This window comes from Monodon monoceros, unplaced genomic scaffold (genome assembly GCF_005190385.1).
Source record: "Monodon monoceros isolate NGI ecotype Baffin Bay Population unplaced genomic scaffold, NGI_Narwhal_1 Super_Scaffold_12, whole genome shotgun sequence".
Classification (NCBI taxonomy): domain Eukaryota; kingdom Metazoa; phylum Chordata; class Mammalia; order Artiodactyla; family Monodontidae; genus Monodon; species Monodon monoceros.
Window position 1 is genome coordinate 116,041,720 of NW_021703768.1, and position 17,292 is coordinate 116,059,011.

The 17,292-nt window shown below is 37.7% G+C and overlaps 1 protein-coding gene across 1 annotated transcript in view; it reads left to right on the plus strand.

The window, feature by feature from the left end:
• CTNNA1 (catenin alpha 1) overlaps positions 1-17,292 on the plus strand; it is a 166,390-nt gene that overhangs the window by 61,933 nt on the left and 87,165 nt on the right. The window contains exons 6-7 of the mRNA XM_029215977.1: positions 1,701-1,970; positions 4,451-4,654. Of these exons, the coding sequence (XP_029071810.1) occupies positions 1,701-1,970; positions 4,451-4,654 (474 nt within the window). The remainder of the gene's footprint in view (positions 1-1,700; positions 1,971-4,450; positions 4,655-17,292) is intronic.

Consider the following 17,292-nt stretch of genomic DNA (forward strand, 5'->3'; position numbering starts at 1 on the left):
CTGATATCTAGGTTATAGATACTTAGGAAGAATGCCAAAATTGATTGCAAAACATTTTATAAAACAAAGGACATTATTAAGTGCTTAAAAGGCAAATGCCTCCTTAGAAAACTTAAAAGTCCCTGAGGTTGTGGTGAGGGCAAGACATTTAGACAATGCCATACAGAACACGTGCACCAGCTGTTTAAGCATAATGGTGAGGCTCAACCCCCTGTCATAGCTTGAGTCTTGAAATGATCACTGATTCTCAAAATCCACAGGGTTCTGTTTATGAATATTTAGCCTAATGTATGGTGCTACAGGGCATTTGGAGTGGTGTGTGCTATTGCTTGCAAATTCAGATTACAAATGAGAAAAGAATTCTAGGAGGAAAAGTAAGCTGTCATATTATACAAGGTTTGAATAAAGATGCAAACCTAAAACATATAGTGAGATGAAGTTTCAGGAAAAGGGAGGAGGTTTGGTGTTCTAATGCTCAATCAGGAGCTCATTTAGAAAGATGAGCCATTAAACAGCTGTCAGACTTTAAGTTGAGTAATTGACTTTGGCCTTTCTAAGTCAGTTTTCTCTTACTGTTTGTACATGTAATACTCATTTTAAAAACATTTAAATTTGTACTCTAGGATTCAGTTGGTGACATTAACATTGAAATTCTAGGATCACACGTAAAATAGAGTTGGAACAGTTGGTGGTCAGTTATGGTTATCACTTATATTTCTCTTCTATGGTGGCAGTCCACATTTACTGAAGACTTAGTTTTCTCTGAGTAATTGCAGTAACATAGGGGTACCAGAAATACCCCCTTTCCATCTTGCTTATTATTGGTATCACTTAATTATCACTTAGCATATTCACCCAGTTTACCAAGTAGATGCTGGTAGTTGAAACCATGTTAGGAACCTCAAATCCTTTTAACTCTGAATTATAATTATGGGGTAGAGGAAATTGAAAAAGGACAGTTTCACCTAAGACTACATGTCTATAGAGTATTACAGTGAAATACAAACCCTTTGGATTAAAGGTATGGAGTCCATGAGCCTCAGCTTTATGCCTTAATAATCCGGGTCCTAAGGTGGTCTCTGGGATATGGGAGGGGAGATGTTCTGTACTTGGGAGAACAGCCTGCCACATCCTCACCTGGCTGGTTTGCGTAGTTTGTGTAAACTTGTGGTATCCCATCCCAAATTTCATAAAAATCTTTCAGTGAACTTTTATAAGTTAATGAAAAAGAAATCCTCTTAATAAGTTTTACTGTGTTTAAATGTGTCTCTGATTTTTCTATTTTGGTTGGAATAGGTACATCCATCTTTATAAAGTTGTAATCAAGATGCTAGTCAGTTTTATGTTTTGTTTTTTATTTAGTGCTGTTCTAGATGCTTTACATGCATTGTTCCATTTAATCCTCAAGACAATTGTAAGAGGTAATATTATTGCTCCTATTTTACAGAAGGTGAAACTGAGGATGGCGAGTTTAAATAGGATCATAATAGTAAAAATTAGAGCTGGAGATTCAAATTCAGGTCTGTGTGTTTTGGAAAAGTTTGAACTCTTACCTACTAAGCCATACTGCCTCCTTTGTGATGAACTTTCAAGCCAGGCTGTTAATGAAAATATTGTCTAATTAGTAGAAATTCTAACTTTTCAGAATTCACTGACAAGTTTTTATGAGTAGAACCCATATTCTTGTTTTACTCTTGTAGGAACTGAAAGATATGGGCCATCGTGATCAGATGGCTGCAGCCAGAGGAATCCTGCAGAAAAACATTCCAATCCTCTATACTGCATCCCAGGCATGCCTACAGCACCCTGATGTCGCAGCCTATAAGGCCAACAGAGACCTGATATACAAGCAGCTGCAGCAGGCGGTCACAGGCATTTCTAATGCCGCCCAGGCTACTGCGTCAGATGATGCCTCCCAGCACCAGGGTGGAGGAGGAGGAGAACTGGCATATGCCCTCAATAACTTTGATGTAAGTTATACTTGGGAGGAGACTACAGGCTCTTGACCATCCCTCAAAGTTAACAGATTTCTGGGGAAATGTGATCAAGGTTTCTCATGAAAGCTCAATTTCTCCTTAGATTTGTAGCCTAAGTTGAAAGAGATTTTATGAAGCATCAGTCTACTTGACCTTGACTTGGCCTAAAGCATTTTATCTTTTCTTCCCCCTCCCCTTCCTTTTCCTCTTCCCCTTCCCTTCTCTTTTCTTTTTTAGTTGTAATCTTCTGAATTCTTTTATGCAACTTGTGTTTCCTATGAGGTCATTCTTTGGTGAAGATATGAATTTGGTTCATTTCAATCAAGACTTTAACCTTCTGGTAGATATGAAGTTATGGGAGATACAGAGGCAAAGTGCACTTAGGCTCTGCCCTCCAGGGGCTCACAGTCAGTGAGAGATACAGACACATCATAAGTGACTCCGGCAGAAGTGCTGTCATCTTAATCTGACTTGTCTGCCTAGATACACTTCTCTTCTCAATGACTAAATAATAGACAAAATTTAATGAAGTGGAAGCAAATTTAGGATTAAAATACTTCCTTAGCATAATGCCATATAATTACCTTTTATAGATGATGCCCCAGATCTGTTCTGTGTATATATTCTGTGTATAACACTATCCTATGTATCAACTTTAATCTTAATTTTTGGGGGTGTGTTTTATGGTTTTAAATTCCTACCCACAATGCCTCATGGCCTCCAGTAGATGGCAGCAGTTTAAGATTTTTTTTAAAGTGGTTTTTTTTTCTGTTTGTTTTTTTAAACCAACTGTTATGTTATTATTTTTTTAATTAACATAAGGGAAAATTGCCTTCCAGGTGACCAGCATCCTTTCATTAGCAGGAGTGCTTTGAGGTATAGAATCAATATAATGGAGTGCATTTTAACAGTTTTTTCTGGTCTTTACTTTTCTTTCCTTTGTCTCACCGCTTTACTTTCTCTTGGGTAAAGACAGTATTAAGCCTAAAGACCATGATGTTAGAACTGAATTTTTACCCTGGAGCCTTAAACATTAAATGACTTTATGGCAATCTCTTAAGATATATCTTAGAATTAACTGGCACTGTTGTTTTTCCCCTTCAAATTTGGTAGTATTAGGTACTGCCCCCTTCAAGGCAGTACAGATTACATTTTGCCCTAAGTTGAGTAATGTCTATCAGAGGTCACTTAACCTCTTAAGGCTACAGTGAAACTTCATTCATAAAATGACAGGGTTGGACTAAACGGTTACAGGTCTGTTGAAGTTCTATGACTCTATGTTAAAATTCTTTGACCATTCATTCTTCATTCCTGTTGGTCATTGTGAAGAAGATGTTATATATTCAGTTTTGACCAGAGAAATACTGCAGTAACTTAATCTGGTAAAAAAATAATCAGCTAAAGTGTAGGTTAATAATAAACCGAAGGAATTGTATGTTTAATTTTGAAACTGACAGTTCTTTGGAAGGGAAAGAAGACGTGTACTTATTGGAAAAGGGCAAGCTTTTTTTAGAGAAAAAACTTGGCATTTAAACTGAGATCAATAAGAGCATAGTTCGTATAAAGAAAAATTAAAGGCAAAATATTTGTACAGACATTTATTGGGGTAAGGATAAATTGTATCAAGTGGAGAAGTTTGAGGAAGGCCAGTAGATCTTGTCCTGGGGGTGTTGATGTTTGACCTAGTACCTATAGCTTACTTGTGACCTGACCTCACTCATCAGTGGTAAAGCTGGATTTAAGTGGAGTCAGGGGAGTGAAGGGAAGACAGAGGAAGGATTTATTCTTTTGCGGGCAATTGTATCTCAGAGAGTGGCTTTGTTGGGACAGGTTGCTGTCATCTCTTACAGAGTACCTGGAGGTCTTTCAGCAAAGAAAGTCTCTAGTTTGGAATTAACAGGATAAATTTGAGACTGAATTGTTTATAAGCTTTAATGAAAGATATAAGATGAAGAAAATTGAAATAGATTATAAACTCATTACTTTCTGAAACTTTGAAGACAGAAGTCAGTGTTTTGTTTTTCTTTATTTTTTGTGGTGAAACAGTTCTGCTAACGTCGTGTAGCAGTTTTATACTCAGTACATAGAAAAGAACAAGAGTGCTAATGTTTATTTTCCTTGTAATTCTCATTTGGTAACTTACTATTACTGCATAGGCTGACCTTTAGATGTTCAGATTAAGTAATGTGAACATGATTTTTATGCCGACATATTTCTGTTTGCATTTGTGGTATTGTACCTTATTCAGGCCCCATTCCGCTGGATAGTATTGCTTCCAGCGTCTTCTTTGAGAAGTAATCCACCATAGGCCAACTTGTGTGGGATGCCCCTCATCTGCCAAGAAGTATAACTTTGTTTCAGGCATTGGAATTTTTATGTTATATATTGGTGTTTCTAATCAACACTTTCCTCACCTTCTTGAATATTGGAGGGAATAGAGATTACACTAGCATTCAATAATGCTTCCTTTGCAGAAACAAATCATTGTGGACCCCTTGAGCTTCAGCGAGGAGCGCTTTAGGCCTTCCCTGGAGGAGCGCCTGGAAAGCATCATTAGTGGGGCTGCCCTGATGGCTGATTCATCCTGCACACGTGATGACCGGCGTGAGAGAATCGTGGCAGAGTGTAATGCTGTCCGCCAGGCCTTGCAGGACCTGCTCTCGGAGTACATGGGCAACGTGAGTAAGAGGAATTTTCTATAGCAGATGTTGGATCTGAGGTGTTTTTCAGAACTTTTCTTTGAAGTAACAGGAGTTTTCCATAATAATTGTTGGGTCTTAACTATACATGTTAAGAGGTCTTTTAACTATACATGTTTTAACTCTACATGTCAAATATGTTTTAACTATATATGTCAAATATGTTTTTAGCTTCTTGACTCTTGGGTGGAGTAAATTTTTTCAAGGAATGGATAAATGGCTTTCTGTAGTGCCCCCTTTCTGCCCAACATTTTGGCGTGAAAAATTTTAAACTTACAGAAATCATATAATGAACACCCATTTACCCTTTATCTAGATTTCACCAATTAACATGTAAATACATGTGCATGTTTGTGTGTATAAATATATGCATGTATATGTATATATACACATATACAACCTTTTTTATTTTTATGAAACATTTGAAAGTAAGTTGCGGGCATTGTATTGCTTCACCTCTAAATATTTCAGCATGTGTCTACTAGGGATAGTAACCTTCAATACCTCTAAAATTCCATTATCACATGTAGGTGGCCATCTAATTTTGGGCAAAATGGAATGCTGAAAATATTCATAGTTGATGAAGTTATTTGAATGAGTCATGTGCAGTGCTATAAGAGTAAGTAATTGCCAAGTAGAGGTGTATTAGGTGAACTGAGTAGTGTGTTTTAATTTTTAAGGTTTGTGTTTAAAAACCAGTGCTGTGAAATTGGATACCTGACAATTTTTTTGCCGTAGAAAATACTGTTATCTGTTGATTTCTTTTCTGTATTGTTAATGTCTTCTTTTTTCCTTCCCTAATACTTCTTTCATTCCAGTTATTTAATGCTGGTTTAGGGTTAGTGTAGTTTAGACCTTGTACCCAGTATTTTACTGTGGCAAAGAAGGAATAAATTAAATAAAAATTATATAAAATCATTTTAAAGGGAAGAAGGACAATGCAAATTAGTTCTCACTAGTGATTTTTCCCTATTTAATAGTTTTCACGAAAAGATCTTTGGTACTTTCTCATTTGTTCATTTGCCATACATCTTGTTTGTTCACTTATATTCTTATATAAGTGAACATATAATGGTGAGTCATGATGGAATTCCTAGGGTGAAGATGAATGCTTTCCTGTGTTTATCCTGTTTCTACCATATTGTAAAATTAGTGAAGCATATTGAATTTTTTTAACCCATTGCCATGTTTTGGTCGTATGCAGTCTACCTCAGAAAAATGAGATTAGAGGCTTAGTTAAATCAAATGGAAAAAGCGGTTGATAAGTCACAGTGAAAATGTGGGACACATTTAAAAATGCATATATAAGCCTGAAAATCAGAAAATATAAAAAATGAATAATTTGAAGACTGGCTCAGGGAAACAAAGACTCATGGCATGTATGTGAATCAGTTATCTACTATTGTGTGCTGAAGTGGTACAAAAGTGTCCAATGCAGTTATGATTGGGAAACCACTTTAAAAACAGCCTTTGTGGGGAAGAGTATGTGATAAATCTGTTCTCATTCCTCCATACTAGAGTTTCCTAACCAGTCTAAAAGATATTCCTTGAGTCTTGGGGTTGGTCAGATCTTGGACTAGCCATCTCTGATCATGAGGTACCTCCTAGATTCTCCCCAGAATGCCAGACAAATAGTACTTTCTATTTTGTGCCATGGATGTAAGTAATGGTGGGAGATACTCATTTATACTGAAGATAAGGAGACCATAACAGCACTCTTACATAACATTTTATTATGTAAGTGAAAACTAGAACAGTGATTGATGTCAGGCTGAAATTTAAGGATTATGGTGGGGGTTTTGAAAGAAATTCAGTATTCAGAAATATATTTTAGAAGATGATTTCTGAACACATTTCTCCTAAAGATAAAAATATTTAGTTTCCTTGAATTGACTCACATAACAGTGATCAAGCTGTGTCCTGTCAAAAAGTGATGGAGTAAGGATAAAGGGGGAGGGCAATGAAGCACATTTGAAGAAAGCTTAGAATGGTAAAAGGGTCTGCAAGAAGCAGAATCAACTAGGGATAGATTTTTGCTTATTTATGAAGCATTCAAGAACATTTAGAACCTCCTGTGACAGTCAGAACTTAACCGGCAGTATCTTCCTGTCGCTCAGTTCATATTGAGTATGTGTCATCTGCAGAGTAGTGTGCTGGCACTGTGTAAGAGGAGGAATGAGGCACTGATCCCTCCCTTCTGAAACATACAGCATCTCTACAGAACATTTATCGGGAGTACCTCATAGGTACTACTAAAATACCATGGGGATTGCAAGGAGGATGAGATTATTTCTAGCTGGAATGTAGTATTTATTTTATAATCTTTGTATTGAGCTTCACCTTGATTTTAAAAAAATGATTCACTTTAAGTTTTGATTATTTCTTTTGAAAAATATTAGATAAATAATTATGGTATGTGGACCAGTCTGGATTAATTAAAACTGGTTCAGTACTTAGAACTTTGTTGACAGAGTTCACGTATTTTTACTTTTTTTCATTTCCTGGGTTCTCTCAGTCACGTCATGATTTTTATAGATACATACTTTAAAAAAAATCTTGTAATTTCTTGAGCCTTCCTTCTTCATCCTGTGTTGCCACTTATCAAGTTACATTGGTATTTCCTCTAAGGCAATGATTCTTCTTTTTTTTTTAAATTTAATAAAGTTTTATTTTCCAGAATGTACAGTTGGTGGGATAAGGCAATGATTCTTAACTTTGGATGCACATTAGAATCCCTGGGTTTGTGCCCCGGTCCGGGAGGATCCCACATGCCGCGGAGCGGCTGGGCCCGTGAGCCATGGCCGCTGAGCCTGCGCGTCCGGAGCCTGTGCTCCGCAACGGGAGAGGCCACAACAGTGAGAGGCCCACGTACCGCAAAAAAAAAAAGAATCCCTGGGTGGCTTCCCTGGTGGCGCAGTGGTTAAGAATCCGCCTGCCAATGCTGGGCACACGGGTTCAAGCCCTGGTCCAGGAAGATCCCACATGTCGCGGAGCAGCTAAGCCCGTGCGCCACAACTGCTGAGCCTGTGCTCTAGAGCCTGCGTGCTGCAGCTACCAAAGCCCGCGTGCCTAGAGCCGGTGATCCACAACAAGAGAAGCCACTGCAATGAGAAGCCTGCTCACCGCAATTAGAGAAAGCCCACCTGCGGCAACGAAGACCCAACGCAGTCAAAAAAAAAAAAAGCTTTTTCTGAAAAAGAAACTTTTAGAAATCCTGATGTCTAGGTTGTACCCAAATTAAGTCAGAATCACCAAATTGAGTTCCAGGCATCAGTATTTTTAAAAGTTCCCCAGGAGATTCCAATGTGCAGTTAAGGTGGAGAAAGTGCTACGATGGTTTATTGCATTTGTCCTTTTCTGTCTCCATTGCTGTTGTCTTATTCCAGGCTGTATTCACTTTCTCCACTTCAGTTTGTTCTGCCTGCTCAGGCCAGTCTGAGCTCATGCCTTCAGTAGGACATTGTTCATTGTGTTATTGAAATTCCCTTCCTACTTGTTTAAACCTAACCTGCCCTTCCTTCAAGGCCCACATTTCCCCCCCATCTCTTTGCTGAAGGCCATTTCAGACTACACCATTCTACATTATTTCTTTGTAGCTTGAAGTTTTGCACTCAATTGTTTACTTCCTTGAATCGTTGCTCAATTGTATTTCCTATATCCATGTAATTTCTGCAACTAGGTTTTAAGCTTTTGAAAGATGGGAACTATTTAAAAAATATTCTTTCAGGGTCTAGTATAATGGTAGTAGAGATACTCAATAGGTGCTTGCTTAATGAACTCATGCTGAATTGGGAGAATGGATAAAGTGAACAGTTTGGGATATTCGTGGTACTAGGGATATATTAGTGGAAAAAACAAAGATCCTTGCCCTTATTGACCTTACATTCTAGAGGGTTATGGGGGAGGAGGCCATGGGTGATTTACCCTTACTTCCTGTAGCTCTTTCGGTATACAGATGACATTTTTGGAAAAAATTAATACTCTGAAATAAGCAGTGAATGGAAGTGATATGTTAGATCATAGGGTGAGGGCCAAACTCCCTTTTAAAGGCTCCAAGGGCCAGGAGGCCAGCAGCCTTAATGCTTCTACTTGCATTGTAGTTTGAAGAGTTAGAGATAGATAGTCTTAGATCTATCACTAACTTACTGTATGATGCTCTAAGAGATACTGATGTTAAGGGTAATGCATTTGACCCCTACTTACTTAAACATTATGGAAATGCTTCAGATGCCTGACAGCAGAGGGTTTTTGACCGTTCAGTGGATCTTTGTTTCACAAATGACTTCCAGCTTTCCTTGAAATGAAATGTAGTTATTGTGGTTATGTTTAATTTGTTCTTGCTCTGTCAGCCTAAGGTTACTCTGCCTATGAGGATTCTAGAGAAAGAAAAACAGCTTGGATGGGTTTAAAAGTGAATGGATTGAAAAAAAAAAAAAAAGTGAATGGATTGGACTTCCCTGGTGGTCCAGTGGTTAAGACCCCACACTTCTACTTCAGGGGTTGCAGGTTCAATCCCTGGTTGGGGAAGTTCCACGTGTTGCGGGGTGCGGCCAAAAAAAAAAAAAGTGAATGGATTGAAATTAAAGTGAAATGTAATTGAATTTGAAAAAAGTTATTGCCACTTTGTTTATTTTTTTGTAGTTGAAAATCATACATGTGCATTAAATTATTGACCCACCATTACTATTAACATTTAGGTATATGTATTTCCAGTTTGTCCCCGTTCTTGTATGCAGAGTGTTTTTAAATTTTAAAATAGTTTTAACCCTCTTAATGTTCTCCGCATAGACACAAAATATTAGTATAACATTCAAACTATTAGGTTAATGGTGCAACAACATGGGTGGACCTGGAGGACATTATGCTGAGTGAAATAAGCCAGACACAGAGGACAAATCCTGTATGATCCACTTCCATGAGGTTCCTAGAGTTGTCAAATTCACAGAGACAGAAAGGAGAATGGGGGTGCCAGGCGCTGGGGGAGATGGGAATGTGGAGTTACTGTTTAATGGGGACAGAATTTCAGTTTGAGAAAGTGAAAAGTTCTGGAGACGGATGTGGTGATGGTTGCACAATAATGTGAATGTTCTTGAGACCTATGAGCTATATGCTTAATATTGGTTAAGATGGTAAATGTTATGTTATACGATAAACATAGTAAAAAAAAATAACGAACAAAATTATAAAACAAACAATTAGGTTAATGGGTTAAAACAAACTACTAGTTTAATAGGTTAAACTTTCCGTTTCTTAAATGTGTAGTTGACTTTGGAGCCCAGTTCTGTGTTATAATACTCTGAAGATAGTATTTCAGTGCCATTGAAAAGTCTCCTTCTGAAGAACCCTGTACTTGGTACAGCCGAATTCTTTCTTTCACACTCTTCATTCTGCTAAGGGATATGTTGATCCTTAATGTGGTCCTTTCTCCCTTTGTTAGGGCATGTGCTTTGAGTTTTTCCCAGTACTGCAGTAGAATTTATTGGGACCAAACTTATTTGTCTCTTTTATCACACTCACATTCCCCTCAAAAAACAAATGAACAAAACTCTCCACTTTAACCCCCCTCCCCCTGACTCCAATCTGAAAACTCTTAACACAGTGTTTGAAACATAAATGACCCTCAGTCTTTGAAATGAATTCCATTTGGTTTTGACCTGAGCAATCTTGTCCAGCAGTTCATGGTCATATGCTGACTGACTAGAATTAGAATTTATAATTGGTGAGAAGAAACACATGCCTTGGGCTTGAGTAGCTTTAGCTCTGTTCCATCCAGTGTGGTAGCCAGTAGGCATATGTGGCTATTGAGCACTTAATAGGTGACAGGTCCAATTTGAGATGTGCTGTGAGTGTAAACTATATACCAGATTTCCAAAACTTACTGCACTGAAAAAGCTGTAAATATCTCAGTAATATCTCATTGATAATATTTTGGATATATCGGGTTAAATAAAACCTGTTCTTAGTTTTTACGTGTTTCTTTTTACTTATGGCTACTAGAAAGTTTTAAATTATATATGTAGTTTTTGTTTCTTGCTTGTATTATATTTCTCTTGGATAATTCTGACTACTGGGTAACCAACCAGCTAAGGGGAGTAGATAAGAGTTGAGCATCAACTTTTTCCTTTTTTAAAAAAATTAATTAATTTATTGAGCTAGCTGTGCTGGGTCTTAGTTGTGGCACGCGGGATCTCCATTGCTGCATGTGGGATCTTTAGTTGCAGTGTGTGGGATCTAGTTCCCTGACCAGAGGTCGAACCCCGGCCCCCTGCATTGGGAGCACGGAGTCTTAGCCACTGGACCACCAGGGAAGTCCCAACTTCTTCCTTCAGTGTCCAGAATGGTAACTTACATAGTAGCTATTGTAGCTTGTATTTTCTATACCTTAAACTAGTTTTAGGCAGAAGAAAATTGGTACAGCTTAGGACCAGATGAGGATGATGTTGCTTAAGGTTAAATTTTATCTTTGCTCTTGCCCAGAAACGTTGGAGGTTGTAGGATCCTAAAAGAGTAATGAAGTAACTGGACATTTTTTGTATTGGACTGGGCCTATATTTGAGGGGTTTGATTATGTTAGCATATCAGGTATAAAATTTTTATCTGATTTGGATAATAGATATGGAATATATGAATAAGGGGCAGTTAATGTTCACTCTCAAAGATATATTGTTATTGCAGTGAGGGGAAGCACTTAATCTAGATGCTAATCTCTTCTCAGTTTTGCAAATGCTTTCCTGGAACCACTTTTGCGGAGCCGAAGCTTCCAAGCCTTTGAACGACTCCTTCGAAGAGCTTGTTAACTGCATTATTTTGTGGCTGCATTTTATTATTTTCAAAATTAGAATAGGTTAATTTTTTTCTGATTATAAAGTTCTCTGTTCATTATATATCACCATTTTCGGTATATAGCATTCCAGAGTTCATTCTATGTGTGTATGTACACATTTATCTGTTCTTACTGTTTCTTCTTTTTTTGACAACAGAAATAAGGATTGTCTTTACTATTATACTGCTTACCATATACTAGCCATTGTGCTGAGAGACATACATTATTACCTGTTTGACTTCCATAATAACCCTATTGAATTGTTACTTGCTCAAAAATACTCAGTCATATAGCTGAGATTTGAACTCAGATCCCTGCGACCTGAAAATCTGAATGCTTACTACTTTTATCATAGTGTATCTTTGTAAGTCAGCAAATACGATTTTACATCATCATCCATTCATAATCATGGGTTTTTTCACTGTATAGCTTTATAAATGAAATTTATTACTGAAATTTATTAATGAAGTTAAATACTTCACACTAAATAAGGTAAACCCAGGTCTGGTATAGCTGCTTGAAGTGAGCTGTACAAGAAAAGAAAGCTTTTTTAGAGTATTCTCCCAGGCTAGACTCTCTGGAGTTACTTGAGTGTCATAGATGTTTCAGTTGGCTCTGTGATGTGCAGCTACAGGGCCTGAGTTTTGTTATATGATATGCTATGATTTTCATCTTTGTGTGAACCCTTGGGTTTCCTGCAGTAGACTGTTTTTTTTGCGGTATGCGGGCCTCTCAGTGTTGTGGCCTCTCCCGTTGCAGAGCACAGGCTCCGGAAGCGCAGGCTCAGCGGCCATGGCTCACAGGCCTAGCCGCTCCGCGGCATGTGGGATCCTCCCGGACTGGGGCACGAACCCATGTCCCCTGCATCGGCAGGCGGACTCTCAACCACTGCGCCACCAGGGAAGCCCCTGCAGTAGACTCTTGCCTGTATTGCTAATCCATAGTTCTGTAGCTATATGATTTTATTGATTTGTTAGTGTAAGCTTTTCGGTAAGCTGCCTAGCATATTTGGAGAATTTAGGTATAAATAGATGTTTCATTGAATGCAGAATTCAAGCATGTTTAGGACTTAGTCCTCTTGACATTAGCATTTATTTAATTTGGAAAGCTTCTTTGTCAAAAATTGTGTGATTTTCTTGTGGTGTGAGATGAGAGGTTTAAGAGAACTTCTTAAGTCTAAGGAGGACATCTCACCCTAGTTATATTTTATGTTGCTTTTTAAGAGGCCTGAGGTGCTTCCTGTATATGCCACTCTGGCATTATGGATTGCAGTATTTAACAGGCAAGTTCCTAACCTTTTATATGCAGAAAGATGCATGTTTATAAGATAAAATGGTGCTGGCTTAATGGAACAATAGTAGAGCGGTCTCTAGAAATCAGGATGATAGGGCAGACCCCGAAGCCTGCCCAGTGTCAGGCTGCAGATGCATCAGGTTTTAGCCTACAGGAGACTGCTGTTAGACTGTCGTTGGTATTAATTTATGCTTTTTAGATGTCAGGCGGGCTTGAAGAGCTTTTATATCTAAAAAATGTGTCTAAATTAAATGGTAGTAATAATCTCTAAATATATCAGAATATTAGTAATTATCACTGGGTGGTGGGATAATAGGCAATATAAATTTTCTTCTGTAGTTCCTCCCACATTTTTGGCAATGTTTCTTATGGTCATTATGACACAAGTTTAGAAATAAACTTAGACCCTTAGTTTTATGTGTCATGGATTTTTAGGTTTTGTTCATAATCATATACTGTGCTTATTTCCAAAGTACTATTAATATGAGAACACTGAAGATTTTTCACGTTAATAAGGTGATTCGTCTTTGAGGTAATGATTCATTCAGGACTAGTTTGAAGTGGTGAGTTGTCTGGGAGGGTTTTTTGTTTACTACAGTATATACTTCTAGAAAGTCTTGGTCAAAACAGAGTCAGTTATCTCTGTGTGGATAGTACTTGCATTATCCTTTTCTTGAACTATTTGTCAGTGATTTTTGACCATGGAAATATAGAATTATAAATTTTAGAATTTGGAAGTGACATTAGTTATCATAGTGTAGGGTTGACAAATTAAACTTCTTTGGTAAAGTCTTGCCTGCCATCTGTTTTTGTAAATTTAATTGGAACATAGCCATGCCCATTTGTTTACTTACAATCTATGACTGCTTTTCCACTGCAGTCGTGTAGTTGAGTAGTTGTGACAGAGATGGAATGGCCCCCAAACCCCAAAATATTTGAAATCTGGCCCTTTACAGAAGTTTGCCAAGCCTTAATCTAGTCCAGCCAACTAATTTTTTTTCAGCTAATTTTTTGAAGGTTTTAAAATACAAACTCAATTTCTCTTAACGGATGTGAGATTATTTAGGTTATATATTTCTTCTTAGATAAATTTTGGAAGTTTGTGGCTTTTAAGGAATTGGTCCATTTTATCCAGTTAGTCAAGTTTTATATGCAAAAGTTGTTTGTAGCATTCTCTTATTATCCTTTTAGTGTTTGTGGGGAGTCTGTAGCCATATTCTCTAATTCATTTCTAGTGTTGGTAATTTGTATCTGCCTCCTTTATTTTCTTTGCCAGCCTGGCTATAGGTTTATCAATTCTGTTGATCCTTTGAAAGAACCAGCTTTTTTTGGTTTCATAGATTTTTCTGTTATTTTCAATTTCACTGATTTCTGTTCTTCATTGTTTCTTCTGTTTCCTTTAGGTTTATTTTGTTCTTCTTTTTCTAATTTCTTGAGGTGGGAAATTAGGTTATTGGCTTGAGCTCTTTCCTCTTTTTAAATGTAAAGATTTAGGGCAGATTTCCATATAAGCCCTGCTTTGTCTCCATCCCATAAATTTCAATATTTTGTATTTTCATTTTTGTTTAGTTCAAAATATTTAAAAATTTTCCTTGAGTCTTCCTCTTTGACCAGTGGATTATATGGAAGTACGGTATGTTGTTTAATTTCCAAGTATATGGAGATTTTCTTGTTAAATTTCTGTTATTGATTTCTAGTTTAATTCAAATTCAATTTGGTCAGAGAACATACTTTGCATGATTTCAGTTTTTCAAATTGTTTATTGAGATTTGTTTTATGACCCAGTGGTGCTATCTTTGTGATGTTCTGTCTGCACTTGGCTGTGTGTTTTGGCTGTTGTTGGATGGAGTGTTCTATAAATGTCAGTTAGATCCAGTTGGTTGATGGCATTGGTTGATTGAACTGGTTCAGTACTTCTATACCTTGATTGCTTATTTATTTGTTTGTTTATTTAGGGTCTGCTTGTTCTAATAGTTACTGAGACAGTTATAGCCCTGTCTGCCAACTGTAATTGTGGATCTGGCTCTTTCTCATTTCAGTTCTCAGATTGCTACTTTATGTATTCTCTCCAGGGTTTTTAGTTGCATTCAGTAGGATAGACAGGGTGGAAAATGTTTACCCCATCTTAACCAGAGCTAAAACCAACCACCTATTTTCAAAACAGCCTGAAACTAGAGGTAACTTGGCTATGATCATACCCAGGTAAGAATAGTTAAGATTAGAATTAAGCCTTCTGATTATCAGTCCAGAGCTCCTTCTGATGGTCCTCATCATACGTGATGCCATGGATGGTGGACAGTAATGCTTACATCGAATAGGCATCGTTAAAGCTTGATCAAGTAGCCTCCCCCTGAGCTGCTTTCTCAGCTGTAAAACAGGGTCATTAATAGCTGCCCCTCTACCTGACTTTGTTAGAGGGCACAGAGAACCACTCAAGACCAAGCAAAATGAAGAAAATGGGATAATGGGTGGTGGTAATGCAAAAAATGCCTTGAGACAAAAGAGCATTAAATGATGTGTAGCCAAGAACAAGGTGAACAGGGATCTGGATAGGCAGTGACCAAGGCTGCTCTCCTGTCTCTTGTAGCAGATTCTTCTCAGCTCTGTGTGATAGCTCCATTCCTTGCTCTGTCTATAGCAAAGAGCCAAAGCAGCAGTCTCCACCCACAAGTCTGCATGATCTTGTAGTTCAAGCATCTAATCACAAGCTGACAGAGGATCTCCCCCGCCACCCATCATTTGAGTGTGGAAAGGGAAGGGGATACCATGTTTGACTTGAACATAAAACTAGAAAGTGCTATAAATACATGCAAATTGGTATCGTTTTAGGAAATTAATAATACACTTCCTTCTTTCTCATTTATTCTTTTTACCTTTGGCAAAGTTGTCATATGTTGATAATAAATTGATTCTTTTAAAATAGTGTCATTGTTTAAATGTAGCAAAGTAGGCATTTTATTGTTTATAAAATAAACCTGTTTATCTAGAATGCCCATATGTGACAGACATGTAAAATTAGAAGCTTATCAATCATAACTTTCTACCCTAATATTTTCTGTCCATTGATCTTAAAATTTTTTTTTTTTTAAATTGGGTGTTTTAGAGGACTTAAGGTAGTTAATAAAACTCCTTGAGTTTCCAAACTATCTTTGCCAGAGACAGGTATAGCCCTGGCTGCCAGGAAATTTTCTCTTCTGTGATTTCAGGCCTGCTCTGTTGAAAATTACTACAGTTTTCGTATTTCTTAGTCATAAAATTAGAAGGGTTAATTTAAAGTCTATGGAATGTGATATTTTTCTTCTCTGAGCAAATACCCTTATTTTTTCTGTTTATTTTATCTGCGTTCACATCTGATGACTGCTAAATAAGTACTTGACAGTCATTCAATAACTTATTTATTTTAAAGTGGAATATTCAGGGGCTTCCCTGGTGGCACAGTGGTTGGGAGTCTGCCTGCCGATGCAGGGGACACGGGTTCGTGCCCCGGTCCGGGAGGGTCCCACATGCCGCAGAGCGGCTGGGTCCGTGAGCCACGGCCGCTGAGCCTGTGCTCCGCAATGGGAGAGGCCACAACAGTGAGAGGCCCTCGTACCACAAAATAAATAAATAAATAGATAGATAGATAGGAATATTCAATATTTAGAACCAGAGACTGCTGAGAACTGATTTTGTTTGGTCATTCTCTGAAAATGGCATAGGACCTTTTCATAATGGTATGATTTGGAGATATACTATTAAGGAAGACATTGCATTTGAGTTGCTTTATGCTAAAATAATATCTAGTCAGTAAATTGTCTTACAAGGATTATTTTCAGATGTGTTGGAATGATTGGCCTCTTGGTTTTACTCCAGTTGCAGATATTCTAACTTTGGGATTTGTAATTTGCAGTTTGTAATAGTCTACCGTATAGAATGCAGTGTGGCATCTGATTTCAAGGCTTCCCTGATAATTGTCCTTTAAATTTAACTCCGGAGCATACTTGTCCTGAATTAATTCTCCCTGCTTTGAGGGAGAATTATTGGTTTTGCAGACTCAAATAAGAAACTCATCTTCTAGGAATAAAAAGATTTATGTTTTGACTTGGCCTTGTTCTTGTGTCTATATGAACATTGCTTATTATTCCCTGGTGTAAAATAACCTGCAATATTTTATAAGAAAAATCATAAGTATTTGACCAGTGATACCCAACTGTAATCTTTAAAGCTCATAACAATAAATTCACTTGTTGCTGGGAAGTAGACCTATTTGTTTATGTTGCTTTTTTTTTTTGGCTGCATTGGGTCTTCGTTCGTTGCTGCGCGTGGGCTTTCTCTAGTTGGCGGCAAGTGGGGACTACTCTTCGTTGCAGTGCGTGGGCTTCTCATTGCAGTGGCTTCTCGTTGCAGAGCACGGGCTCTAGGTGCTCGGGCTTCAGTAGTTGCAGCTTGTGGGCTCAGTAGTTGTGACACATGGGCTTCAGTAGTTGTGGCACGCAGGCTCAGTCGTTGTGGTGTGCAGGCT